General features: G+C 37.8%; 4 protein-coding genes and 1 long non-coding RNA gene across 7 annotated transcripts; 2 read left to right on the top strand and 3 right to left on the bottom strand.

Moving 5' to 3' along the window:
- The first annotated feature begins 1,363 nt into the window (after positions 1–1,363).
- drpr (draper) lies at positions 1,364–22,639 on the top strand. Its single transcript, XM_068292381.1, is given in 13 exon segments — positions 1,364–1,796; positions 12,972–13,348; positions 13,410–13,573; positions 13,638–13,763; positions 17,145–17,391; positions 17,971–18,613; positions 18,615–19,011; positions 19,496–19,702; positions 19,776–20,276; positions 20,339–20,656; positions 20,739–20,894; positions 21,012–21,044; positions 21,219–22,639. Coding segments are annotated over 12 exon segments (3,171 nt in total). The 5' UTR covers positions 1,364–1,796; positions 12,972–13,235; the 3' UTR covers positions 21,485–22,639.
- LOC137579390 (uncharacterized) lies at positions 9,759–10,416 on the bottom strand. Its single transcript, XR_011032809.1, has 3 exons — positions 10,332–10,416; positions 10,201–10,262; positions 9,759–10,095 (listed from the first exon to the last, which is right to left on the bottom strand). It is a non-coding gene; the product is annotated as an uncharacterized lncRNA (long non-coding RNA).
- Positions 10,835–12,531, bottom strand: LOC137579052 (uncharacterized). Of its 3 annotated transcripts, none has more exons than XM_068292733.1 (3): positions 12,334–12,531; positions 12,014–12,271; positions 10,835–11,950 (listed from the first exon to the last, which is right to left on the bottom strand). In XM_068292733.1, exons 2-3 carry the CDS (start codon positions 12,235–12,237, stop codon positions 11,203–11,205), a joined length of 972 nt encoding a protein of 323 aa, XP_068148834.1. In that variant the 5' UTR covers positions 12,238–12,271; positions 12,334–12,531; the 3' UTR covers positions 10,835–11,202. The 3 variants fall into 3 exon arrangements, with proteins under 3 accessions (XP_068148834.1, XP_068148833.1, XP_068148832.1); XM_068292732.1 differs by having other exon boundaries at positions 10,835–11,956; positions 12,014–12,266; positions 12,334–12,530; XM_068292731.1 differs by having other exon boundaries at positions 10,835–11,956; positions 12,334–12,529.
- On the top strand, positions 13,839–17,018 carry LOC137578801 (uncharacterized). Its single transcript, XM_068292382.1, has one exon. It carries the CDS (start codon positions 14,240–14,242, stop codon positions 16,640–16,642), a length of 2,403 nt encoding a protein of 800 aa, XP_068148483.1. The 5' UTR covers positions 13,839–14,239; the 3' UTR covers positions 16,643–17,018.
- Positions 22,640–23,279: 640 nt separating the features above from the next.
- On the bottom strand, positions 23,280–26,687 carry LOC137578933 (uncharacterized). The gene is made up of 2 exons (XM_068292556.1): positions 26,036–26,687; positions 23,280–25,967 (listed from the first exon to the last, which is right to left on the bottom strand). The coding sequence occupies exons 1-2, from the start codon at positions 26,652–26,654 to the stop codon at positions 23,755–23,757; spliced, it is 2,832 nt and encodes a 943-aa protein (XP_068148657.1). The 5' UTR covers positions 26,655–26,687; the 3' UTR covers positions 23,280–23,754.
- Positions 26,688–27,709: the final 1,022 nt, after the last annotated feature.

Genomic DNA, 27,709 nt, shown 5'->3' with positions numbered 1-27,709 from the left:
GCGCCGGTATTCGTATTCTTCGTGAGATTATTGATTTTTCAATTGTGGGCATTTCTTTTGTATGTAGTGATGTGGGGGTGGTGGTGGTTGTGTTGGTGTTTGAGATTGCCTACTTTTGGGCGTCTACTGCGCCTCGAATTATGCTGCAATTTATTTATTTGGGTTTTTCGACTATATATTGATTAATAACAAATTTCGTTGTTTAACTCTTTTTTGACGACTTTTTATTGCAATTCATTTGAAGCACTCATTATTATATTCTCAAGTTGCGATTTCCTTCCACCTAGACACCGATTTTTCTTTTCGTTTTTCCTCTTGCGGAAAGAACAAAAGACACACGCACAATTGACACACTCCCGCAGGACATTGGAGTAGTAGTATTAGAATATTAAAATAAATGTTAACAAAAATAATTATGGCTGAATTGAACACTATTTCTATTTATTACTCTATTTGTCCATTTGTGTGGGTTTTTTGTTGACTGTTTTCTTCTTTTTTCAAAAGCTAATCCTTCGCCCACATATACGCACAAAAGATTGTGTAGTAAATTTCCAAGGATACCAAAAAATGTGTAAAGGGGGTGAGAGCTTCGTGCCAGAGACACCCTGTTTGCCTGCCGGTTGATACACGATTATCGATAAGTTATCGATATTTTATAACATGCAATTTATTTGAAAATGTTGCAACATAAATAGCAATTCTAATTATGAAAACTCTGGCTTTAAGTGAAGTGGCTTTAAATTTTGTCTCTATAAATATTTCAAAAATTAAAAGTAAAAAACCGATAACATTTCTTTAACTCGGCCGTTGCTAAATACTGGCAACCGGCTTATTGTAACGTCTATGTTAAATAACAGTGACAAAGTAGGCATGTTAAAATAGGGGTTTTTCGATTTAGGCAAAAACCCAGTGTTTTGTGTCATTCTGGTATTTTTCTACTTCTGGTATTTTTGTCAAGTCCACTGTTTGTGAAGTCCACTCTTTCTATTGTCGGAGTTCAACTCTTTTGCTCGACTGAATAGTCGGAGTTTGACTCCTTTACCTGATGTTGGTACTATTTTTCACGATTTTTACTCTTTTGTTCAAAGTTGGGGACTCTTTTGCATAAACTGCGCTCTTTTGTTGTTGTTTTCACTAATATAATTTATTATATATCAATAAAATAAAATTTAAATTAAATGATATACACCAAGTGTTTTTATAGTTAGCTTATTTTTAAGTTTTTTTTTTAAATATTTAGCTTATTCTAGCTTATTTTTTCCTTAAATCTAGCTTATGGTGACTCTAAATTTCTGGCAACACTGCGCCGTCCAGTGCTGCCAACATGTTGCATCAAAACGCAACATTGTTGTTCTTGTTTTCTAGCGGAAAAGTTGTGCGGTCGGAGTGTTGGTGCACAGAAAAAAATCAAGAAAAATTACTTAATTATTTGAGTGTTTTGTGTGCGTGCGCGTATATGTGTGTAAACGAAATATAAATTAAATAAGTATTCTGCATTTGCAATCGACCAAAGTTTGAAGTGTTCTTGCGTTTGCTTCAGTCGTTTGTTTTTGTTTTCATTTCGTATTATTATCTTTTGTTTTTGTTTGTGCGTAATTGAGCGTGCATTTACGAAACAAATAAGAGAAAAACTTATTTACTACGCAAAATTAATCTTTAAATGCTGTGAAAATAAGCGTAACTCTCTTGTTGATAAATTGGTGCCAAATTGCAACTCAAAACAAGTTTTGTGAGTGGAATGAGAGTTTGCAAATAAGTGAAATAAATGATGAAATGATTTAAAAAAAGAGCTGAAGGTAAATTTTATAATCATTTATAAATAACATGATACAAGTGTTTTTTTCCTGCCTTATTCCAAATGTGTTAAAATATACAGTATATGCTTTGTATATGTACTTAAGTATTCAGATACATTTGTTTTGGATAGAACTGTTTGTGTGTGTGTTTGTGTTTTGAGTGTAAGAATTGAGTTGAATTTTGTTGTTGGTTCTGACAATGACTCTATTAGCTGTTTACGATGGGACCCGAAAAAAGTATTTTAACTTTTATTACTTGGCCAAAAAAGAAATGGAAGTCGTTGAAATGTGCGAAAGTTCCAGTTACCATTTGTGTGTTTGTGTGTGGATCATCTGCATTTGTATGCGTGTCAATTAGCGCATTCTTTTTGAGCATGCCTAAGAACAACAGTTAAACCTGTTTTGTTCTCACTCGCCCTCCACTGTTGCTCTCACATTCGCTCTTTCGCCCTCGCTCACTGTCTCTTTCACTCGTACAATTGTTGTTGTAGAAAGTCATGCAGAAAGAAAGCAAAATCAAATCAATAGGCAAAAAAATAAACCAATGGCCCTCCCTCTTTCCCTCTCTCTCTTGTTAACCCGCATCTTTCCCTATATATACATATATAGCGGAAACTTCCAGCTGTGCCCACATCATCACACATTACACACAGATACACACGCACACAGAGAACCACTATATCTTATAGGAGCATAACTAACTAATACAACAGACACAGAACTTATGTGCAACCTCCGCGCTCTGATGGGAACAGAAGGGTCGGCGGTCGGTTAAGGGAGGTAGCTTCGGACTAACTAAGCGATTATTTATTTATTAGCTCTTGTTGTTGTCGCTATTGTCGTAGAGATTCGCATATAGCAATTTGCCGCTTAGCTCATGTCGTAGAGATTCGCATATATGTATGTAATAATTTGCCGCCGAGTGTCGCTGGTGCAGCTGCTTCTAGAGTCGAGTTTAATCAAGTGGATGCCTTTCATTTCAGAACGCGTTATCTCAGCAGTTTTATCCCCCAAGCTTGGGATTTGCAAAGGGACCCCACCCAACGCTTTTAACTAAATCTACTAAGTTGAATGCTGGCTTCATCCCCGACTTGAGATTAAGTACAGTATAAGAGTCGAATGGCTCGAGTTTTCACTGTAAAATAAACATCCAACAGAGGAACGTCTACAGTGAAAACTCTCTTGCGAGACCAAATTTCGACCACCTATTCATTAATCATTTCGCAAATCATCACTTAGTCAGGGCACAAGTCAAGCCGGATGAATCAATTTTTATTGTGTATATTAGATTAAATTTAAATTAAAATTGCTGTCGTGACACTCCTTAAAATCGCAAGATCCATTCGGACCCCATGACTAATGTCTGATAAAGGATTTTGTCAATACAAAAATTTTGCGACTAACAAATTTTAACGCCAAAAAAAATTCCTGGAATTTTATTATATATGTATATATTTTTTTTTTTGTCAAAATTCCATGTTATTATTGCCTATAACAATTCAATAGAAAAAGATATTATATCGTTATCTTATCCGACAGACGAAGAACCCTTTTCCACAGAATATGTCGTTTAAATTTCAAGTCGATTTTTTCATTAGATCCTGAAACATCATCTACATTGTATTGGAAAACTTTTTTTTTTCCTTTTTTCGAGAAAAATGTATTCAAAATTGAGAGCACTTTGATATATTTTAATGCCCATTGTACCTCAGTTTACAGAGTTCAAAGATGCCGCCTTATTTATTGTGCAATTTCATAATCCCTTCTAAATTTATGGATTCGGAAGATATATTTCCAGTGGAGAAGAAAAAGAAGAAATTGGGATAAAAGCATTCAGCTCTAAAATTAAAACCTATCGAGATTTTTTTTGTCTTTTCTTTAAGATAAATGTTGCTTAAAAATTATATATTTTTTTTTTATAAAATTCTCTTGAAAATTTTTTGAAATTTAAAACCAAACAAAAATAATTTTGTTAGCTTCTACTGTATAAAGAACATGTGTGTGTAGTTTAGTTTTTCAACAGCCACACACTTGAAATCCATTCGTTTAAAACGTGTCTGGCGGTGTATTGTGAATCACTGAATGCTCTATCAATTAATAATAAAATAAATAAATAAAATATATCCAATTTCAGTACAAAAAAAAAAAAAAAAAGGAAAAAAGAAAGCTCTCTCTCTATATGTATGATTTTCGAAACTCACACTTATTAAATGGAAAGCCAATTAGAGACACAGACATCTGTTTATGAGGTCGATACCAACGATAATGACGCATTGCACATGTGTTTTAAGAAATTTTACCTTATAAAGCGTAGAATAAACTGCAATATATTGGAAAGATTGAGTTTTTTTTTAATTGATTCATTAATGTTATCTTTTTAAAGATAAGAATAATACTTACTGATGAATCGGCCATTATCTGTAATCAATAAGTCGATTGCTTGTCCACTTTCAAAATCGGTGATTCCCACTCAAAAAATGAGAGGTATATATGTACATAGATGTTTATTATATGCAGACTTTGGGGAACCATTTCCATGTTTTTTCACTCATTTTCAGTATGTACATATGTCTGTCTGTATGTACATTGAATCACTTTTTCTTGTCCATTATTCACCTTAAAACATTGCATACAGAACAATTTCTTAATACTTTTGACATTGACAATGATGATGATGACGATAATGATAATGATAATGATGAGGAGCACGAGGAGCATGGGGAAGATTGAATACGTGTCGCCGGTGCAGAGAGAAAACCTTCTTTAGGACCTGTGCTCCCGTGCCCCTTCCTCTGCTGTCTTTGAGTTTAATGTAAAGTGCATTGCTCTGCATAAAGTACATATGTATGTACATTGCACAAGCACGAAAGGGGCAAAACGTGCAGTCGTTGCAGTTTTTCGTTTCCAGAGACACCTAGCAATGTGCATAACGCATACGTCTGTACATATACGTTAAAAAATTAACAAAAAAATGTGCTTACACTAACTTTGTTTTCAATCCTTGAGAAATTTCAATTAGAATTATAAATGATACTTGAGAAATATCAAAAAATTACTGCCGCAAATGTCCACTGCTAGTGCTTTACCGCACAAGGGTCACACTCGAATTTAACAAAGAAATAAATACAGTCGTATCTGTATATAGTGAAACTATTAATATTGAACAAATTTATTGATAGAGGTCTTTAAACTCTTAAACGAAAATCCAAGTAGTCATTCGACATATAAAAAGTAAGGTGTAACTTTTCTATCGTTTTGGTCATAGCGAAAGTCCCCTTTTCATTTTTCAGCTCGACTTATGTATGTTGTGTGCCTTATCAGCTAAGGTTATAATTAAATTTGTAGTTGATGTTTGTTAACTGAACTTTCAAATATGTTCATTGAATATTTAATCAGATTTTAAACGCTCCTTGTTCGTGGTGGCCATCCTTGTTTCTCTTGCTGAAATTGATAAACTTTTCATGAAAAGAGGAGTGCATTAATGTGTCTCGAATACACGCCTTATGCATATCTTGTTTACTGGGTAAAGTGCAGCAACTTCTTCCTCTCTTCTCTTGTCTAGTCTTGTCTTCACTTTGCCATCATAATTACTGAGCTTTTTATTGATATCAAAGAGGGTGCGGCATGGCGTGGACGACTGTATCATTGTTTATCCATAAGTCTTTATGCTTGTTTTGCTCCTTTACTTTAGAACATCCATGCACTCCACTTTATACGGTCTGGCAACAGTGTTTAAATGCAACAAAGGCCTTCTATAGCTTCTAGACAATATTGTCATTACGTGACGCTTACCAAATAAGTCAACGGCCATCAGTCAAAGGCAAAATCTGCTAAAGGAGGGGATTGCGGAAGAGTAGTGTTGGACAATAACTAGACTGACTGCATATCATCAACTCGTTTTATATTCCACTCTCTCTTTCTCTCTCTATTATACATATTTGTATCTGTCTTTGGTTCTGTTTATTCTTGTGTTGCAATAATTATGCAAAAGTCTGAATACAGAAAAATAAACGAATTTACCTTGATGATTGCATTCCATTGAAAAAATTGTATATAGAAGAGAACTTCCAATTTCACACAATTAGAAGTTGAAGAAATTTCAGATTCATTTGCTAATTGGCCAATTTGTTTGCTATTCTCTTTTCTTGTTTGTAACCAGACGTTGCAAAAAGAGAATTGTGTTGCTAAGGGAGAAATAAATAAGAACTCTCGAAAAAATACAAAATTCAAGTTTTAGCTGATTTTCTAAAACCCTTTTGGCCTTTTAGTATTTCTATTATCGTTCAATTCCTTGATTTCCTTGTAGTTTAATAGAGAAGATTTGGAATTTATCTTAGGGTGTTCTTAACGTCAGCAAGAATTAATTTTAAAATGTTTATTGTGATTATTTCTTTGTTCAATTTAGCACATTGAATATATACATACATTGTGTTTTGTTTAAACCAAATGCTTTATTCTTTCGCTATAATTTTTTGTTCGTATAGCTTGCAATTTTTGATGATTTCCATTTTGCTGTTGCTGCTGCAAGTTTGTTTTATTATTTTTGCAATTTGTTTATTTATTTAACGGCTCAACGACGACACACGGCTTTCAGTGGGACTTGGGTTGGGTTTGGTTTTTAAGTTTTTATCAGCAATTTGTTAGGCGTTAAATTGCCAACTGGATTTCTGGATGAGAATTGCTTGGATGAATGCAATACGGAACAAACAAAGTAGAACTTTAAACAGCATTTGAATAAACAATATTAATACACATATGTATGTATATACATTTATTTCGTGTCATTTTCCATTTACATACATACATACGTATAATATGTATGTACAAATATACATATATTAAAAAACCATTCGTAGCCAGAAAAGATCAGAGCGGGCTGTCTTTGTTTAGTTGTAAACCACTGCGTCATTTCATGAAGTTGGATATCATTTTATGTATATACATACATATATACACAATAATAAAGCCCATCCAATCTCTTTGTATATTTATAAGTACATTTTTATATACAAATGTACATATGTGAAAAGTAACTAAAGAACTCTCATAAATATAATCTCGCATGATTTTCTCTTGAAGTTTACTAATTTAGCTCTCATCAAGTGCTTTTGCACTCGAAAAAATGTCTTATTTTTGTTGTTCATCTTTGTTTATTTCCTTATTGTTTATTTTGTTTTCGGTATTGTTTTTTTAGTAGATGAAGCAAATTTATTTAAAATTGATCAGTAATATAAATATGGTAACCAAAACCGTACATCAACTGAAGAGATTGAACATGTAATAGAATAGAGTATATAAAACATCAACAGATGTTATACATTTACATATGTATATATAGGGAGAGACTTCCCGATGGGCAATGTTCTCCATGTGGAGCCGTCATATTATTTTGGACATGCTTCAGGGTTACAACAAAACACGGCTCCTAACTCCTCTATATAAAAAAGGGAATCAAGGTTAATAAGACGGAAGCTTACCATATTTGCCCAAAACTCAAGTACATATATAAATTTATAAAAGCATTTCGTTTGTAATAAGCAAAGAAATATGTCATTATCTTAGTCCGATTCACTACATTATAGAAAAGATAAAACTTTAAACTCTTATATAATGATTTTCAAATGAGGCGCTCTGCATTGTAACTTTTAAGACATAATATATGAGATGATAAAAGAACAAAAACTATATTTAAATTCAGACTAAAACGGATATATGTATGTATGAAGTATGACAATCATAGGCAAAGACGTAGTAAACGACTAAATTTCAGAATCCAATGTTGAAGGTCTAGGGCTTATCGGATCCCCTTGTTTTTTTCTTTTTTTTTTTGCAACGAAAAAGAAGCATAACATTTATTATTGTTTGATAATGCTATTGATTCATAGCTAGACAGCAATCGATCAAATCGAAGAGCTTAACAACGATTGACGCATCCGCAACATGTTGCTAATTGAGAAAGGGCAGGAAAACTCAACATTATTTATGTATATTCAAACATTTACACGAAATGTTTATTGATATGTGGCAAATGCCACAAAATAGCCAATCAACCCGAGTAAATGAAAGTACTTTACAAATTGAACAAATATAAATCACATATACATAATTAATAAGCGGCAAAAAACCAGATGCTGAATCAATGAATGAATGGAAACTGAACTGAATGAATCGTCTAAAAAAATTGCCGTTTTTTTGTTTTTGTTTTTACAAACTATATACAGAGAGTAGACAGTCGTAGAGACAGTTTTCCATTGAAAGCAATCAACTACACACACACACACATAGAGAGAAATCTAAACAGATAGAGATATATGTATGTATGTGTATGTAGACGAGTTGGCTACTTTTCTGCAAGTGACTCATCTCCGACATTTTCATTTAACTCATGAAATCAGCAAAAATTGTAAATAAAACAAGTAAATTATAGCTATAATCTCACAGGGGGGCAAAGGAGAACGGTTTCTGCCAAAAGATTAACATAAACTGTTTACACAAAATATATATAAAAGTATCTTATGGAACTGAATCATTAGTTTACGTTAAGTCTATTTATGTTTGTAATATTATTATCTATGTAAATAGTTATTGCTTGATAACCTATTATCATTGAGGCGGAATCTCTGATACCTGATTAGCCGATCTATCTTTCTTTGTCTATCAATAGATAGTTGAGATTAGACATATGTATGTTTAGACGTTCTCAATAGGATTAGTCATAATGTTCCTCTAGTGTGATTTGTTATCAGCTTTTAAATTTAATGGCTCGATGTGTCCATTCACTGAGAGGGTTTGTCTGTTGTCTACTCTTACCTCTCTTATCTCTAGTTAATACTCTTAGCGAGTTGATATACTTATCTTTCCTCTTGATCGTTGAGATTTCTCAAAAAATTAACTGATAAAGATACATAAAACCAATGGATAAATTTAAAGGGTAAACAAAACCCTCGGAAAACATTTTTTGTTATAGCCTTAAATGTAGATTAAATATTTTATTTCTTTGCATCGAGTGTTGGTTAATTGCAAGGGTATATAAACTTCGTTGTGCCTATTGGTAACAGAAGCCTCAAACATTTCCTAGAATTGCTGTACAAAAGACTTTAAAATTTAATGTTTGGATTATCAGCAATGTTAAAAAACACCTTTCAGGCAGAGACAGAGAAAGAGTTGGCGAGTTTGATTAAAAATTCTCCTTTCCCCTCCAATCGACTGCCAGATCCCTGATTCTAGGTTGACTATAATCATTTGTAAATTTGATTTTTTCCTTTTAGGGTATTCCAAAGTCATTATTCAATCTCGGTTTAATTTCTTCCTTAATAGAAAATAATAATTGAAATGTTCAATCGTTGGTTTTGTTTTTCATTATTTTAAATATTCATCGGATATCCATGTGCATGTCTATTACCAGTGGCCAACATGCTTAAAGGCTCTTAGAGCTTCCCACAGTTTGTGGCCACTTCGTGACCCTTTTAGCCTTGACAGTGAATGTATAATGCTTCGCAATTCATTTTTTTTCTACCCTTGCCAAGGAGGGTATATTCACTTTAGATCTAGGTGAAACGCGTGGTCACATTTGACTACATACTACATAAAAAGTTATTATATAAACCTTGAATTTATTAGTTGTCTACAAGTGTTTACAAACATTGCTATGCCCGAAGTTAGCCCGGCCCTCTTTTTTTCGGTTTGAACTATTTAATTCTGTCATGTTAAACTCCTATAATTATTAATACAAAAAAATCATGTAATAATACAATGGCAAATGATATCAGTCATGAGAAATACCCAGAATGGTATGTATATAGTCATTAAAAGCAAAGTAAGTCTCTACTCTAATTCCGCTAAGCAAATTGTATATAATTAAGAGAGAAATGTATATAATCTCAGTCATCTATTGATTCCGCTTTCACTAGATATAGAGAATGTCATAAATGATTATGCAATGTCGCTGTCACTCACATGATCCAATTAATTGGACATGTCTGTCCATTCTTTCAGGTGTGTAATTATATACATATATCCTGACCGTTCTGCTTAGTCTGGTCCCATTCACACGTAATCTTGACCCGCTATTCTTTGCCCATTTTGCATTCTGATATTGATTTTATAGCTCGGATTACATTCCACCATTATACGTATCATCATCATTTAATTTTGTTTTTTGCATATGAGTTGGAAAATTATTAAATGACACGGAAAGTGGACAAATGATACAATCGCACACTCTATATATACTGTATACATAGATGTCTGTATGGATGTAGGGGAAGAGGCTGCCCATCATAAAATGCGTGTGTCTAAACTGTAAATGCAATTGAAAGTGAAAATGAAAACGAATAAATGAGTATATATGTATAAAGTAAATATATATAAAAGCCCCCAATTCCACTTAGTTGCTACTACTTACTTGTTGTTGTTGTTGTTGCTGCTGTTGATGATGATGAGCAACGGAAATGCTTTTTGTTATACCTATGTATGTATTTTGTTGAATATTTAATATCAAATAAAAAAATACACAAAAAAAAAAAAAAAACAAACCATCTGTTTACGAGCAACTGAACTAACTCAAAAAGGTTTCCAATTTGTCATATATGTATGTATATTTTCTCAATATTGAAAACACATCATCATTAGGAACCCGAAAAAACCATAAAAAACACAAACTGTTATGTACTAAAACTTACTCAGATTCTCATAAGATTCTGGCTTTTATCATTTGAAGTCAAACGTTTAGGTAATATATTTGGTTTCTTTTTTGTACTTTAGACACTAATTACTTGTTATAAAATGAATACTCATAATTCCCCTATGACATATTTCACTATGAGCGGAATGTTAAAAGTAATCTCATTTTACTGATTTTTGAGTTTTATCTCATGGAAACAATAGAACTATAAGGAATGAAAAAAGTTGGTAGATTTGCTGATTCTCTAAATGGCTCTAGAGAGATGCCTACATTATGAGATAATACTTACTTGCCAATATTCTCAGGCAATTGAACTGAGAAGAATTTAGTTTAAATAAAATGACAAATCAATTAATTTAATGTTTGTACATTATTTTTTTTAAACATTTATTCTTGCTTGCATCATTTAACATAAAATATATGAAGGTACATACTATACATACATACATATGTATAGATAGTATTTTTTGTTTAAGTCAGGGATAAGGATTGTGGGTAGTTTACTTGTGGATTGTATCGTTGGTAGTGTCGGTGATGTGTTCTCTGCTCTGATGATGTTTCTGCTGCTATTATTAGTGATGGTAGTGAGTGATGATATCTCATGTTTTGCCTCCCTCTTTACTAGCTCTTTCCCTACCTAATTGCCTACCTTCTTCCTTCCTTTTTGTCCTCCTGTTTTCTCCATTCACTATAGTTTAGCTTAACATCATCATCGTTATCGTATTAAATCAGACGCATATGCATCTGATGAATGGTTTCAGTTATAGCAGCCTTTATGTAAAATACAAAAGAGACGGCAAACCCAATTAGGCCAAATAGAAATAGCCATGGTGTGACTAGAACAATAATAAGAAATAGCACCGTGTCATTCGCCTTGGTATTGGCCATACGCCATAGCATATTGCGAACACTGCTACGCATATGGAATCTATAACGCCAGAATTGTATACGGGATTTGTTTGTAGCTCCAATGTTACTGATCATCTTGCCGGTGGCTGCCATCGCAATGCTAAAAACTTGCATCAAGAGCACCATATAACCAATACTGGGATACTTATTCCAGCGCTCCATGATCTTCTTTAGTCGCTCTTGATTCTCTGGCTGTATTGTTGATTTTATATACTTAAATGCCCTTTGCCAGAATGGCTCGTCAGAGGAAGGAACCTTCGGTTGAGTATCAGCTTCAGTTATGCGACGGTCCTTTGGCTTTAGCAGGTTGCTTAGGGGTGCAACGGTGGCTTTGGAGTTGCTTGCCATTGGCTCCTCTTTGAGAGGCTCCTCCTCGATGGGGGTGCTGTTAAAGATGGGAATCTCGCCCTCAAAATGGCCATTGAATTTTTTATTTATTGATGTGGCACTGCCCACACTGCCGCCGACTGTGGCAAGAGCCTGACGAGTCATGGGTGACAATTTTCCACAAGTCTTAGAACCACCAACTCCACCAGAAATCGCACGTGAAAGGGCCTCCACACTGTCCCTGAGAGTTGAAAATGCACTGCATCGCAGTCAAGGTTTCTATTGGTATTTCACTTACCCGTGATCGCCATTGTCACGTTGATGAGTCAACGAACGTATCACATCCTTGGGAATATGCTTTATTGGGATTGGTATCTTTTGAGTCTTAGATAAAAATGGCATGCCATTGAGGCCTTCGGTTGATCCAAAATTAGAAGCATCCACAAATTGCGGGGCATTGAAATTGAAGGCAGCAGCGCCAAAGCTACTTCCCCCAGTGAAAGGAGAACGTTGTTTGTGCATTTTCCCTTTTTTTTTTTTTTTTGCTTTATCTTATCTGCAAAATGTGCAAAAATGTAGTTCTTAATCGGGAATGGCCTAAGCCAATGGTTAACTTACTGTATAATTTAGTCTTAGCAGGATGTTTTTGGTGCCTTGGTTTGGCTTTCTTTTTGGAGCTGGTCTTGTTCTTGTCTTTTTGTTTCTGTTCACAAATAATAATATTAAATTATTATTATTAGGTTTTGTTTTACTTTATTTGCTGCTGTTGTGTTGGAAGTGATGTTGTTTCGACTTGTGACGATGAATTTATAGCAACTTTGAGTTACCAAAAAAAGCCCAGGCCACTTTGATTAGAAATTTTTTATAAATTTGAACCCTTTACCAGGGCTGCCTACACTGAAAAAAAGTGACTTGTTTTGAGTTCCAAGAGCTGTACATATAATAAAAAATTGCCAAGAGAATACGCCAGCAAAGTATTGTTCTTGTTCGAAAAATTAATTTGTCTATTCCTATTCCTTTATACTATATTAATATCCTAAATAGGAGTAAACACTTTATTTTAATATTAAAAGTGAAATAAATGAATAAATGTAGTGATTGCAGATATAAACCCAATGTCCTAGCTGTTTGAAAAGACTGAAATAATGATTCTTTTATATGTTATTTTTCTACTCTATCACTATGTAATGCATAAAAGACAAAGGGAATTCCATTCATATTTATGTATTTTTTTTTTTTCTTCTTTTGTTGTGCAGTTATTGGATAATAAGCAACTGGTGATTAATCCTACCGTACCATATCCATATCACAACACTATTCAACCGACCGTTCTGGTTTGACTCATCTCTGCAGAAGTACACAGAAGCGTACAAATAATATATGTATATATAGTCAGCTGGACAACGTTTGGGAATCCTCAGTTCGATATGATGCGTTGATGTTTTGCAACGGATATAGACTTTGATTTTGAAGATTTTCCTTCTACTGCCTGCCATAGCTGCTGCCTGCGATAACTGAAAATGATGTTAGCACTTAAACTGATCGTTTGGCTGCCATTGCTGAGTCTAGTCTCAGCCGAAATCATTGAGGTGAAAGATCTAGATGGACCCAATATATGCAAAAGGCGTGAAACGTAAGTTGGAGACATACTTTCTCTGAATAAAATTCCTAATAAATATTTTATCGACTTACAGTTATACCGTTGAGGTAGTTACGACTGAACTGCAACCTTATCAGCAGCGGGGCTCTACGTGGTGTATCAGTGTACCACCCAGATGCTCCACCTATAGCATCAAACAGAGGGTGATAAATAAGACACAAACCTTAAATAAAGTTCGCATTGTGAGAGACTGTTGTGGTAATATTGAAAATTGATTTGATACTCGATTAATATTAATCCAAGCTAATTCGTCTTCCGTTAGATGGCTATGTGGAGAGAGGAAATGAGTGTGTTCCACACTGTTCGGAGCCATGTGACCATGGCAGATGCATTGCACCCGAGAAATGTAAATGCGATCATGGCTATGGAGGACCGGCCTGTGACATAAGTTCGTTGACAATTTAATTATTTTTTCATTTTTTTATTCATTGTTTTATTTGTCGTGTTTGTCTGGGGGAACAAAACAAAAGAAAAACACAAAACAAAAAAGAAAAACACAACTTTAACAATGTTACGCCTTGGGCTTGTAAGGGTTAAGCTCATTTTATTTGTATCCCAATTATGAGCTTAGCCCCAATATTTGTTGCTTTAAAAGTCTTTCGCCAAAAATGAATTAACAACCCACGCAGAGAATATGTTATGATATATTATTGAAATGTCCGTACAACTATAGCTGAAAAGCATTAAGAGAACTGAAATTTGTAGCACAAGAAACTTGTTAACATTTCTATAGAAAGCCATGAAAAACTATTCTTTGATTAATTTTATATCTTTAAAAAATTAATGATTAATGTCACAAAATACCATAAAAACCAAAAAAAAAAAAAAGTAATTTATATAAATACACATATACATTTATAAAAAATGGATTTAGAGGAGAACGATGAGGATATTATGCCACCAATCGGCACAAACACTTTCGGCATACCCAATGATCCTAAACTATTGGCGGAATATGAACTCTATAGACCATCGATGGAGACACGGCAATTGCTTAGCGAACGTAATCGTAGCGTCTATACCGAAGCATTTATTGAGCATGAGCGTTTGGGCACCCTGGCCGATTTATGTGTACGAGCATTGGCCAAATTGGGTACCATGCAGATTGCAGAACTCGTGCAACAGGATCCTTTGAAACTGCGCATTCATTATGACACCATCGATGTGAATTTACCTCTGAAGGAATGCTATTTTGTGGATGATTTGCATTATTGGCGACGTGTCGTGTTGGCCAAGAGTACGGACAAAACGTTGGCGTTCAAGAGCCTCAATGAATATGATTGGAAAGGTGCCGGGATTAGTATAAAATATGTGGAAATTATTGAGGCATGTCCTGCTGAATTTTGGCCAGAAAATGAAATGGCTGGACTGGCTGCATTGGTGTCAGAGCATGTGCATTCCATGGATATACGGCATTTGCAGTCGCTGACTGAGGAGGCTTTTTCCAGATATATTGACAGCGAAGTGGAATTGGATGTTACCTCCGAAGAGTCGGAGGAAATTCAGATATCTAGCGATGAGCCTGATACAAATGATGAGCAATTGGAAGAAGCCGAGGAAGAGGATGAACAAAATGAACAAAAAGCACTTCATGATAGGATGATCAAAATGACATCGATTGTTTCATTTCAACCAACATCCGATTACAACAAAGAGGATAATAGGGATAATATAAGTCAGCGGCAATCAGTTGACAGGACCGTGTCGGTTGCAAAGTCAAGCCAGTCAAGTGTCGACACACGTGGAGATGCTCGATCAGTGGATTGGGAGGAGGAACTGAACGAACGTCGTCGGGCACGTAATGCCCGAAATGCGGCCCGTCAAGAGTTGCGCGATATGCAGGCAGCCAAACGCGTGGAGCATGAGAGGCGACGACGACAACGTTCGCTCCTGAGAAAACCACCAGTGGAAGAGACGCCAAAGAAAAAGAAAAAAAACCGTAAGACTGTTATTAAAGGGGTCTTTGACATTAAGGTCGATGCCGAGCCAGAGGATAACGAAGACAAAATTGTGGATAAACGCAACAAAGAGAAATTACTGCAAAGCATCGAAAACTATGATTATCCGGACGAACATTGTCATCACGTTGATCTCAGTTTTGTGAGCTATTTTAATAATTTAGTCTCGCTGTCCCTGCAATTTCTGGGACCACACATAGGACGAGATTTTCATAAGCGGCACTGGAAATTCTCATACGACGACATGACACGTCTGGCCAAGGGTCTGAGAACCTTGGAAAAGCTGAAAATCTTTCGTTTACGCAACAGTTGTATGGATGTGAAGAAACTGCAAACGTTAAGCCGTGCTCTTAAAGCTCTCGATGAATTGGAGGTCGTGGACTTTGGCTATGATAAAATGCCTGATGAATGTGGTGCCACATTGGGTATGATCCTGGAGCGGGATAATATGCTTAAAGCCCTGGAGTTGGAGTACAATCGGCTTGATGCTGAATCTGCTTTGGCTATTGGACGTGCCCTGTTTCAACATAGGGGTACAGGAACTTTGGAATATCTTGGTTTGGCACACAACATCATCGACAATGTGGCCCTACATAATCTTTCACGGAATATTGTTGGCACTCCGCATGTCCAGGAATTGAAGTTAACTGGCATTGAAGCCAGTAATTCTGCAGTTTGCCGTGAAATATCGTATATATTACGTCAGCATTGGCCATTACGTAGTCTTGATATTGTGGCCATACCAATGGATTCGCAGTATTCACGTGAAATTGTCTGTGCCCTGGAAGGCAGCGCGAATATAATCCACTTCGATGCTCGTGAATGCGACATGGATATCGACGACGATTTTGATGCGGATATTATAATCCGGCGTAATCAATATCGTGCAAACACTGACTTCGTGACGACTGGTGTGAAAATAACGGAGGAAGAGATGCTGACAGCTGCCAGAAATTGGAAGCATCCCATAATTAGGAAAGTCAAAAATGACATGGCTCAACGGGCTGAGTGCATACGAAATCGTCCACACAGAGCAACACTTCTCAGTGATCTAGCTATAATTTCGGATGAAGCAAAAAAGTCTGTGGAAACTGAATTGGGTAGTATCCGAATGAAGTCCCTGGTGTTGCCATCGTTGACGAATAGCGATGGGAAAACCTTTATATCAGACAGCATCTCCTCGAAACCGCAGCCAAGTCTACCGTTTGAATTTAATCCGAATTCTTTTAATCTAAATCAATTTCGTGAGCATGTGTTCCTACCAGGAACATCGAATCGTCATTATTACTTTCAACAAAACCGAATTTAGTCTTATTTACAATATCAAAATTTTGCGAAAAGTAAATGGAAAATTACATAATCTCTGAATGGGTTCTTAAATCGAAAAATCTTCGGTTTACTTCGAAGATCTCTCTGCACTTTAAAGTTTTTAATATGTAGATTTGCTTTTTATGTAGTATAATTGCTTTGCGTTTTCTAGTCTTTGTTTCACTTTTTGAGTTGCCTTATTTGGTAGTCTTAATGCCACGCCGCCTAACACAAAACACATACAAAAAAAAAAAAAAAAAACAACACCTTATCTTCCACCAGATGACACAAAAACGTTTCTCTAGGCAGTGTTTCTTGTTCTTAATCCTTCTCACAAACCTTCTTCGCTTAGCCCGCCACAATAAAAAGCAAACAAAGCGCCAGCAAACTAACCAAGTCGATGCGTACTCCCGTCTCGATTGTCCAAAATCAAAATAAAAATACGATTTATGTAAATAGAAAGAGCTTCCGTTAATCAAGATTGTCCAAAACTTTTCGCCCAGATTGTCCGCCAGGTCTCTATGGACGAGACTGTAAGATGCAATGCGACTGCCTGAATAATGCCACCTGTGAGCCATATAGCGGCGAATGTCTTTGCGCCAAGGGCTATACGGGACTACGATGTGGTGACAAATGTCCGCCCCAGCGTTATGGTGCCAAATGTCTGGAGGAGTGCCGCTGTGAGAATGGCGGTAGCTGTGACCATATCTCAGGCGAATGTATCTGTGCCCCTGGCTACAGAGGGCCCTTGTAAGTGGACGAAATGCAGATGATGATGATGATACGACTTAATCCCGGCTAATATTGATATAAAACATACATTTTCTTATACCAGGCAATGCAGTATAAATAGTTTATATAGTTTGGGTGATTATTAGTTTAACTCTTAAACAATAGATTTGATTTTGGGTGGGTAAAATCGGTGGTATCATGTCAAAATGTAAACCTTGGGTATCCAAATGCGAGCAGTTTTAAAGGTCCGTTTTGTGGGGGTTCTTTCCTATAGAAGTCCCTTGTCAAAATTTTCGCTTAAACTTTCGTAAAACTGGCCATAAAACTGGATTACATGTATACATTGCCATAAATTAGGTTTATGGCACTCAATTATCTGAACGAAATGCAGTCATTTGAAGCTTGGAGGAGTTCGAAAGGTTTGAGCAGTATCCGAAATAGCACTTTTCGAAGTGGAAAGATATAGAATCCTTTCCAAAAATAGATTCGGTCATTAGTTTGGATAAGGTCAACGAAAATGAAATGAAATATATCAATATATAGCGCTTAGAAATCAATCAGTAATAATCTCCGCCTCCACTTCACTTCACCATTCAGATGCGATATGAGTTGTCCGGACGGAAAGCATGGGGCTCAATGTCAGCAGGATTGCCGCTGTCAAAACGATGGAAAATGCGACCCGGAGACTGGAGCCTGCATATGCCGGCCAGGCTGGACGGGTGAAGTGTGCGCCAACAAGTGCCCTGTGGGCAGCTATGGCCCTAGCTGTGAGCAGACCTGTGAGTGCTACAATGCCCCGTGCCATCACATTACAGGCCAGTGTGAGTGCCCAGCCGGCTACAATGGCGAGAGATGTGTGGACGAATGCCCGATTAATACATACGGATTGAATTGCACTCAGCAATGTCAATGTGAGAATGACGCCACCTGCGATCGATCGACCGGTGCTTGCATTTGTGCTCTCGGCTGGCGGGGTGAGCACTGCGAGGAGAGAATCTGTGAGATTAACAAATTTGGCGATAATTGCAACAAGACGTGTGAATGCGAAATGGAGCATACGGATCTATGTCATCCGGCAACCGGACGTTGTCTGTGCAAGGTCGGTTGGAGCAGTGCCCAATGTACCCGGCCCTGTGCCTTCTTGCGCTATGGCCTCAATTGTGAACAGAGCTGTAATAATTGCAAGAATGGAGCCAAATGTTCGCCCATCGATGGCACCTGCTTGTGTGCGCCTGGCTTCACAGGGAGTCAATTGCACCGAAATCTGTCCACCTAATATGTACGGACAAGATTGTGCTCTGAAATGTGATTGCCAGAACGGAGCGAAATGTATGCCCGAGACGGGGCAGTGTCTGTGTACGCCCGGCTGGAAGAATCTCAAATGCGATAGACCCTGTGACCTCAATCATTTCGGACCGGAATGCCATAATGTCTGCGATTGTCATAATAATGCCGCATGCAATCCCCAAAATGGTACTTGCACCTGTGCCGCCGGCTGGAAGGGTGAACGTTGTGACCAAAAATGTGATACAGGATCCTTTGGGCATGAGTGTGCCCAGAAATGTCAGTGTGAGATGGACAATAGCATAGCCTGTGATGCGGCCAATGGGAAATGCATTTGCAAGCATAATTGGGGAGGTACGATGATAAAGGGGTTATTGAGCTAGACAATGGAAAAGAGAGGAGGATCTATTCATTTACACATATCCATACATCTATCCATCTTATCATCATCCGTTTTCATATGCTGAAGCTGCAAAATGTTTGTTCGGTTTTTAAACCGTTTGATCAGTGGATATATCTACATAACACTATTAGAATGTCAACCGAATGCTTTGTAGCTTTAGCTAGCATGATCTCTTAACCAAATATTATTCAGTCATTTGCATCCTTATTACCCGCATCCTTTTCACTCTCTCTCTCTCTCTTTTTCATTTTGTTGGCATGCACTTTGATGATTGGTATCCATTTTTAATTCTAATTTTCGCTTTTCTCGTTTTGCACTTGTGTGTTTTTGTTTTTCTTTTTGTGTTTTTTGGTTTTTCTTTTTGTTTTTTTTTTTTTGTTTTGTTGTTGTCCTTTGTCTGATGATGCCCAACCAAACAACACACAAATATCCAAGGCGTTCATTGTGAGACCAACTGTACGACCGGTTACTATGGTGAAAATTGTGATAAAGTTTGCAGATGCTTGAACAACTCCTCATGCGACCCGGAAACTGGCAATTGTATATGCTCGGCCGGCTGGACCGGAGAGGATTGTGCCGATCCCTGTCCGGTTGGTTTCTACGGCATGATGTGCCAAGAACGTTGTCCCGAAATATTGCACGGTAAGTGGACATTATAGTTTCGTTTATAATCTCTCTAACCACTCGATACTCTTTCTTTTCCCCTTTGTTCTAGGCAACAAGAGCTGCGATCATATTACTGGTGAGATCCTTTGCCGCACTGGATACCTGGGACTCACCTGTGAGCATCCCTGTCCTGCTGGCCTCTATGGGCCTGGCTGCAAATTCAAATGCAATTGCGAGCATGGTGGAGAATGCAATCACATTACCGGCCAATGTCAGTGCCTGCCCGGCTGGACTGGTGCCAATTGCAATGAATCGTGTCCCCAGGATACGTATGGTCAGGGTTGTGCCCAGCACTGCCGTTGTGTGCATCATCAGGCCTGCCGTAAAATCGATGGCATGTGCATTTGCCTCAAAGGCTGGACAGGCACACGATGTGATGAGGTCTGCCCAGAGGGTTTCTATGGCGAGCATTGCATGAATCAGTGTGCTTGTCCTTCATCCAATTTCCAATGTCATGCGGCCAATGGTTGCGTCTGCCGTAGTGGCTACACCGGAGAGAATTGTGACGAGCTAGTTGCCTCGCAGCGGGTGGCTAAGGCAGAAACTGAATGTAAGTTCAATACAAGTTAATATTGCTGGATATTTATTTAATTATGTCTTTTTCTCTTCTAGCCAATCGCGCCAGTGTGGCCGTGACGATTGTGCTTCTAATGCTCTTTGCCTTCATCATTTTTGCCGTATTCTTCTACTATCGGCGACGCGTATCGAATTTGAAGACAGAAATCGCTCATGTACACTATACACATGACACGAATGGTTCCACCTGGCCACCGAATACACACAACTTCGATAATCCCGTCTATGATATACAGCCCGAAACGCGTTTGCTGCCCAACAATATGCGCCCAAAGATGAATAACTTTGATCACAATGGTTCCCTAAATGGAGCCAATAACTCCTGTGGGGATAACTCTAATGCCAGCGGTAGAGGTGGGTTAAAAAGAACTTTAATTGAGCCCAGTTAATGATTCAATTTCTTTCCTTTCCTTCTACTTTTTTTTTGTTTGTGCAGTGGGCAGCTATTCTATACAATATAATCAGGAATTGCTTAATAAGAATCTAAATGCTGATATGACCAATCCAAATGTTTATAATGCCATTGGCGATACATTGAAGGAAGAGCATGTCTATGATGAGATCAAGCATAAGGAGGGCTACAAGGATCCCGGTAAGCATCAACAGCTAAATTTCCTTCACCTAAAATTTTCAACTAAAAAGTATATTTCATAAATTAAAAAATTATTAACTTCGCATACATCCCACTTAAAAAAACACACCAAAACAGTGAAAATCTATAGCAAAATATTATTTCCAGAGGGTAAGCAAGCCAAACCATTGTGTGTGTGTGTGCGTATGTGTGTCTGTGTGTAGGATGTGTGATGTCTCTTAGTATTTTTTTTGGCTAGTTTCACATACTTCTTTTATGTTTACCATACGAATATATTTCTAGTAAATAGATTGTGAAAATTTAATGATATTCATTTCTTAACAGATGAATATGATCATTTGGACTATTCACGACCGAGCACTTCGCAGAGACCGCATTATCATCGGATGAACGACACAATGCTTAATATCAATCACGATGAGGAGAAGCCGAGCAATCTAAAGAACATGAATGTGCTATTGCCTCCCGTGGAGCTACCAGCAGCCACCGAACAAGCTGGCCCACAGCCAGATAGCTTTGATAATACCAATGTGGATAATGATAATGTTTCGACAGCATCGCCCAGTTCCAGTCCGGAGTTTCGGAAATAAGCCAACGATACAAACAAATCTAAAACGAATTGAACAAGTCAATAAGCCCGTTGTATAGAATTTAAGTTTTAAAATGTGTCTGTATTGTTCTTTTTTTTTTTTTTTTTGTTTTTTTCCTATGTCTACATAAATATATTGATATATATTTTTAAGTCAAATTTTGTAGCCTAATTTATTCATTAGCAAGTTAGTTATGTATTTATAATTGTATACATATATTTTCTTGTAATGGCAATTGTTTGTCCCCTTAAAAACAAAAAAACAAAAAAAAAAATAACAAAAAATTCATCTGTAATTATTTTTTGCTCAGCATCTGACATGTGCTCACAATCGATTGTAAATTTCGTTTCATAAATTAGGTCGATCCCTTTTTAGCTCAAACAGACTATTGTAAATTTTTTGTTTATTTCATTTCTGTGTCTTGTATGTTTGTGAATGTCGTAACAACTTTATTATTTTATTATACTTAAATGCATAATCTAATAAGTACCTAATAACCTCTTCCTGAAAATGAAAAAAAAGAAACAGACAAAATTGAGCCGTTTAAACTTTGTGAGAATCTCCGAGAGAAACTTACACTAAATGTTTCAACGGCCCAGTTACCAAAGGTTGCAATAATTTTGGGCATATACATGATATCAATAGAAAATAAGCATATATCGTATTAATATATATATATATTTTTTAAAAAGATGCATATTTTATGTATTGATTAAATGAGAGTAATTTAAAACACCAACACTCTGTGTATCAAAAAATTAAAACAATATATTGTTTTTTTTTTTTTTTTTTTGAAGAATCTGTTATATCAAGAAAACAATTGGCCAAAACTATTAGCTCATAATTGGTTTGAACAAAACAAATTTATATCATAAATATACATACATACATACCATATCTATATCTATATATACATACATATACATAAATGGTAGTGCAAAATAAATAATTATTTTGTTTTGATATTTGAGAACAATTCGAGAAAGTTAAGTTGTGTGTTTCTCCAACCCCTTGTCTGGTAGTCTATTATATTTTAATCTGATCTAAATAGATTTATACACCGATATACATACATATACACATTATTGTTCATATACAAAAAGTTCATCTTTGAAAGTGAAATAAAAAATGCATAATTTTTACCCATTACAACAATAGTCTATACACTTACATTTGTTAATTGCTGGGTAAAAGTTATTTCGAGATCTGTATGTGTGGTTGTGATATACATATACGGCGGACTATGTATTCCAATAGTTCGTTCCGTTTAAATCAAACAACCTAGATTTTAATTCTGGATAGTCGCCTGTTCTGTAAACTCAGTCATCGAACCGAATTCGTTGGCTAGAGACTGGAAATGGGGGAAACTTTGCGCCTTGAAGTATGCAATAGGATGAACAAGATTTCATTGTTTTATAAGTTATAACTGAAAACATAACAAATACTTGCTTCAAGGGCTTCCCAAAATTTCTTTTTTTGTTTCAAAAAGGAAATTCTCGGAACGCAAATTGCATATTTTAGGGGGAACAGTGCATGCATTTGTTTATTTTGATCTGATGCAAGTCCGAGTAAGTACATATAAGCGAGTTAAAACAATCTGAACATGAATATTTCTATCCAAAAATAGTTTCCGTTTTTAAATACTGAAAATTTTAATATTTTTGCAGATCTCTACGCATAAGATAACAATCAAGAGGAAATAAAACATTTTGGAAATAATAATTTTTCAATGAATATCAAATTTTTTTTGCATAAAAGGTAAACGACATTGATTTTCTTTTTTTTTTTAATTTCAATATGTTTCTTTTTATTATTAATGATTTATTTAGTAGAAGCATCAAGTACAATAATCATATAAATAGTTTCGTTTTTCGTGTTTGTCTTTGATTTCTGTTGTGTTTGTTTTTGTTTGTTTCTTGTTGTTTTTTTTTTTTTTTTAGCAAGTTTTCTATTATATAGGCTACTCGTTAATGCTAAATAAATACATTACCCATTCAATTTGGGATACAGATACATACATCTACACATTCAGATACAGATACGAATACAGTTTACAACTAGAAGCGTACTGAAAGAGCGCAATAATAATTAATTAATAATAATAAAAAAAAAGAAATGTCATGCCATGTATGTATGGACATCTATCTAATATGTATATGTAAGATGTGTATGTGTGTGTGTGTATGATGAGAGATGGTTACATTGCTAACTGTTATTACATGTAGAGAGGATAAGTTGACTGGTTGCTGATTAATTGGTTGGTTATCTATCTAAAGGTAACCATGACCGGCCACCTCGGCCGGTATAAAGCCCTCGCGGCCATCGCGTGTCTTTACATAGAACCATTGCCGTTGATCCTTGGACTCGCGGCACTCGCAGAGCGTTACAATTTCACCCTTGTGCACGGCAATGCTCTCGGTGATGTAGTCCGAATTGATGGCGACTAGAGTTTGACGCAGACCATTATGTTGTTGCTGTTGCCTGCGCAGCACGCTCAACACGGAGCCTGCTGATGCCACTGAGGATTGTTGCTGCTGCTGCGGTGGCATTGTCTTTGGATGCAAGTGCTGGCCATTGTGGCCATTGGTTATATACGAGACATTGGACAGGCGGCGTGTTGCTGTTGTTGTTAGCTGTGATGACTGATGCAGATGCTTCTTTTGTGTTGATCTCTGCTGTTGCTGTTGCTGCTGCTGTTGCTGGAGGGTGACATACTCATCATTGGAGGCTCCGCTTCTCACCGAGGCGGATCCTGAGGCCAGGCCACCCACCTGTTTGGTGGAACGCAACTGGGCATAGGCCTTCTCAACCAATTTGGGCTGTGAGGCGGCACGTAGATAGAGTTTATCCACATGTTGTTCTCCGTAGAGAGAGCTTGCTGAGCTGCCGCCCGCTTTGGTCACATGGTTATTGTTATTGTTGTGATTGATGTTATTGTTGCTGCTATTGTTGTTGAGACTTAGTGGCATCAACTCCTCGACAGTTTTGGAATTACGTGGAGTGCGTGCTCCATCGGATCGAGTGCCACCACGTAGACGTATTTCCTTCTCTGAGTCGGTCATATTGCCACATGGACGCGGAAAGACATCGGCATTGGACTCCCAGCAGGGAGTATGTCTAGAGCTGGACCCACGTCCAGCTGGTGGGAGTATACCCAGTGGCAGGCAGCAGGCATAGCCGACATAACCCTCCTCAGCATGGGGAGTCTGCACATACAGCCAATTTTGGTTCTTAAACACAGCATTTACTACCATGCCCAGGGGCAAAGGAATCTCCAGCTGATAGCCACCCGGACGTGTTTGATAGAGTGTACTAGCGGTGGCCAGGACAACAGGAATATTGCCAGGAGCCGCCAGAGAGCAGCGTGAAAGGAACTCCTCGACATTGTGTATTTCATAGCCAAAGCGTTGCCCCCGATTTCGTTCCCTTCGCTTGCGATGACGATGTCGTCGCTGCTGCTGCTGCTGGACACCATTTGCTCCCACCTCTGAGGCAGCCACTAGACTTGGTTCCGAGTAGGTGCATTTTAGATTCTGTTCGACCTTGGAACTCTCACCACTGCCAGCCCCAGCCACTGAGCCAGGCTGAGCCGTGGATGATGATGATATCTGGCTGCGAGCCTGCTGCAAACGGCTGGCCAATTTTTTGCGTATTTCATTGCGTTTGCGGGCCAAGAGAAGGGCTTCGCTGTGGGCATCGCTTTTTGGCGCTCGCTGGGGTGTGCACACGAATAGCAACTCTTTGGTGGATGCGGCGGCCACCGGACCACCTCCTCCTCCTCCTCCTGCTCCTGTTGTACGATGACTGAGGACCGTCTTATCTTTGTAGTCCAGTAAATTTTGATTGCTGAAGAATTTCTGATTGGCCAAATGGCCATTTGTTGGCGCCTGATGGGCAGTGGGCGTGGTGGCATAACCATTGAGAGGCTCTGTCCCACCCGGCAGCTGTTTGACACGATATCTCTTCTTGGACACATCCAATTGTGTGGGCACGGGCTCTGTTCTCTGCTGGCTGGTAATGGATAATGATTCCTTCTTGTCCCCACTTGCTGTTGGCGTTGCGTTCTTTGTGTTGTCAGCTGTTGATGTTGCCCCCTCATTGGAGTCTGTTTGGTTTGGCGTCTGCTGTTGCTGCTGCTGCGTTTGTTGCTGCTGTTGCTGCTCCCGCAGCACCCAGGTTAAGGAGATACGCGGCCGTCGCAGGCTGAGATTCTGACCCATAGCTAAACTCGCCTCGTCCAGGCCTACAGCATGCTGCAGATGCGGTGTGCTCTTGGCTCGCACAGCAGCGACTAGAGGCAACAATTCATCAATTTCCACATAATCCGAACTGGTATCTAGGCCATCGCCATCACCATGGCTCTGCAAACGTGACAGAGTCGGCGGCGGTGTGGCCGTAAAGTTACCCACTGAACTGTCACTTGTTATGGGTTGCTGATGTAGAATCAAAGCGCACGCATGCAAAAGATCCGGACAATAGGCATCTGAAAAATAAAAGCAAAAACAATTATTATAAAAGAGAGGTGATCAAAGTAAACATCACTTCACTTACCCCTAAGATCTCGTGAACTGTTATGTCGACGACGTTGCTGACGTCTAATTGGACTAGTGCCAGTGCCTAGAAGCTCACAGTCGCTGCTAGAAGTACTTGAACGGGAACTGGAGCTACTATCAGTGCTTGAGGCGAATCGATGATGTTGATGATGATGTTGCTCCTGTTGCAATTCTCTAAGTCGGCGACGACGTCGGGCCTGTTGACGTGCTGCTGCTGTCTCTGCTTCAGCGTTTCTATTGGGGTGACCAGCATTGTCGAGCACACGGCGGTCGGCCAGCGGTTGCGGCCCTGCTTGTGGCCTCTCAGTGTAACTGGGTGGCGGTGTCAACGGCAATGGACAATAGAACGGCGGCGGCGAACGTACGCGACAATGTGTGTCCTCGGCAATGGGTATATGGGCATCAATAACGTAATCGTTTTCCCGTGCCCGTAATTCTACAGTGCTGGCATCTTCATAGCTCACGGCAATTGTGTCCACATCGACTGCATTTCGCCTATAGTTGGGTGAATGATGTTGACCTCCAACTAAATGGAATAGAACAAACACGAAAATTAGCCGAATGATGTGAGAACATCCCAACACCTTCAATCCATCTGGTCCACGTGGTTTTATCATTTTAATTTCGCATGACAATAAAAATTCCAATTATATTTCTAGGCGAAACAAAATGTAGGAATGATGCAGCTTGTCTGCCTGTGGGCCATAAAGACCACTGAGACCAGCGATAACGACACCTGAAATGGCGGTCGTAAGACTCCCACAATATCGCGCAGTGGTCCCCATGAGGAATATTTAAAATATTTGCCAATATAAACGTCAACCACATGACCAGTAACCACATAGCCAACCATCTATACCAGCGCTATCAAGGCCAAGATCAGCTTGCTCCTCAAAAGGACAGCAGATGTAGGTGGAGGCGGTGGCGGAGAAGCAGGTGAAGGCGGAGCAGAGATACGCAAGAAGCGTGGCCAATAAAATTTCAAACTGATATGCTTTCAATGGCAACAACGTGCCAGAAGTGAGTAGTAAAATGTGAAAACGTGATGGTATTTCAAAAAAAGGAAGGAAAAACAACAACAAAAATACCAAATATTGCATTGATCCTGAACTCAACGTGGGATAAGGATGAGCATGGTGACTTTCTTTTTGGCCACAAAAACTTAATGAAGCGTAAAAGAAATTAACTTCAAACTAGGGCATATAAGGCATTAGCCAATACCCTTGAAACTCTTAATCGAAATGCCTTCATGAGCCATAAACTGAAATTATTAGAGATTAATATGGAATTTGAAACAAATTGTCACAAATTAAACGAGATTCCTCTCCCTCTCTCTTTGTCATAATCTGTTTATGGTTAAATTGAAAAAGGAGTGCGAAAGTAAAATATGGAAAAATATGTTTATCACTATGAAATAATTGACAAATTGAGTTGGACAAATAGTGGAAAATCATTCATAGCAAGAGTAGAGAAACTAAAAATCGGCTAACAAAAGAAAGAAACTACAACTGTGACTTTAACGACCTTTACAAGGCGGCAGCGTCGGAGGGCCAGACTTTCAGACGGGCAGACAGTACCAGTTTTAGTTGTTGTTGTTGCTGCTATTCCCCTCAGACAAGGTAAAGGGTAATCAAAAGGTTCAAGCCCAGCGAAAAAGATCGTGCGAGGATTA

This window comes from Drosophila tropicalis, unplaced genomic scaffold, assembly GCF_018151085.1.
Source record: "Drosophila tropicalis isolate 14030-0801.00 unplaced genomic scaffold, ASM1815108v1 contig_694, whole genome shotgun sequence".
Classification (NCBI taxonomy): Eukaryota; Metazoa; Arthropoda; class Insecta; order Diptera; family Drosophilidae; genus Drosophila; species Drosophila tropicalis.
This window is presented reverse-complemented; position numbering and strand designations above follow the sequence as displayed.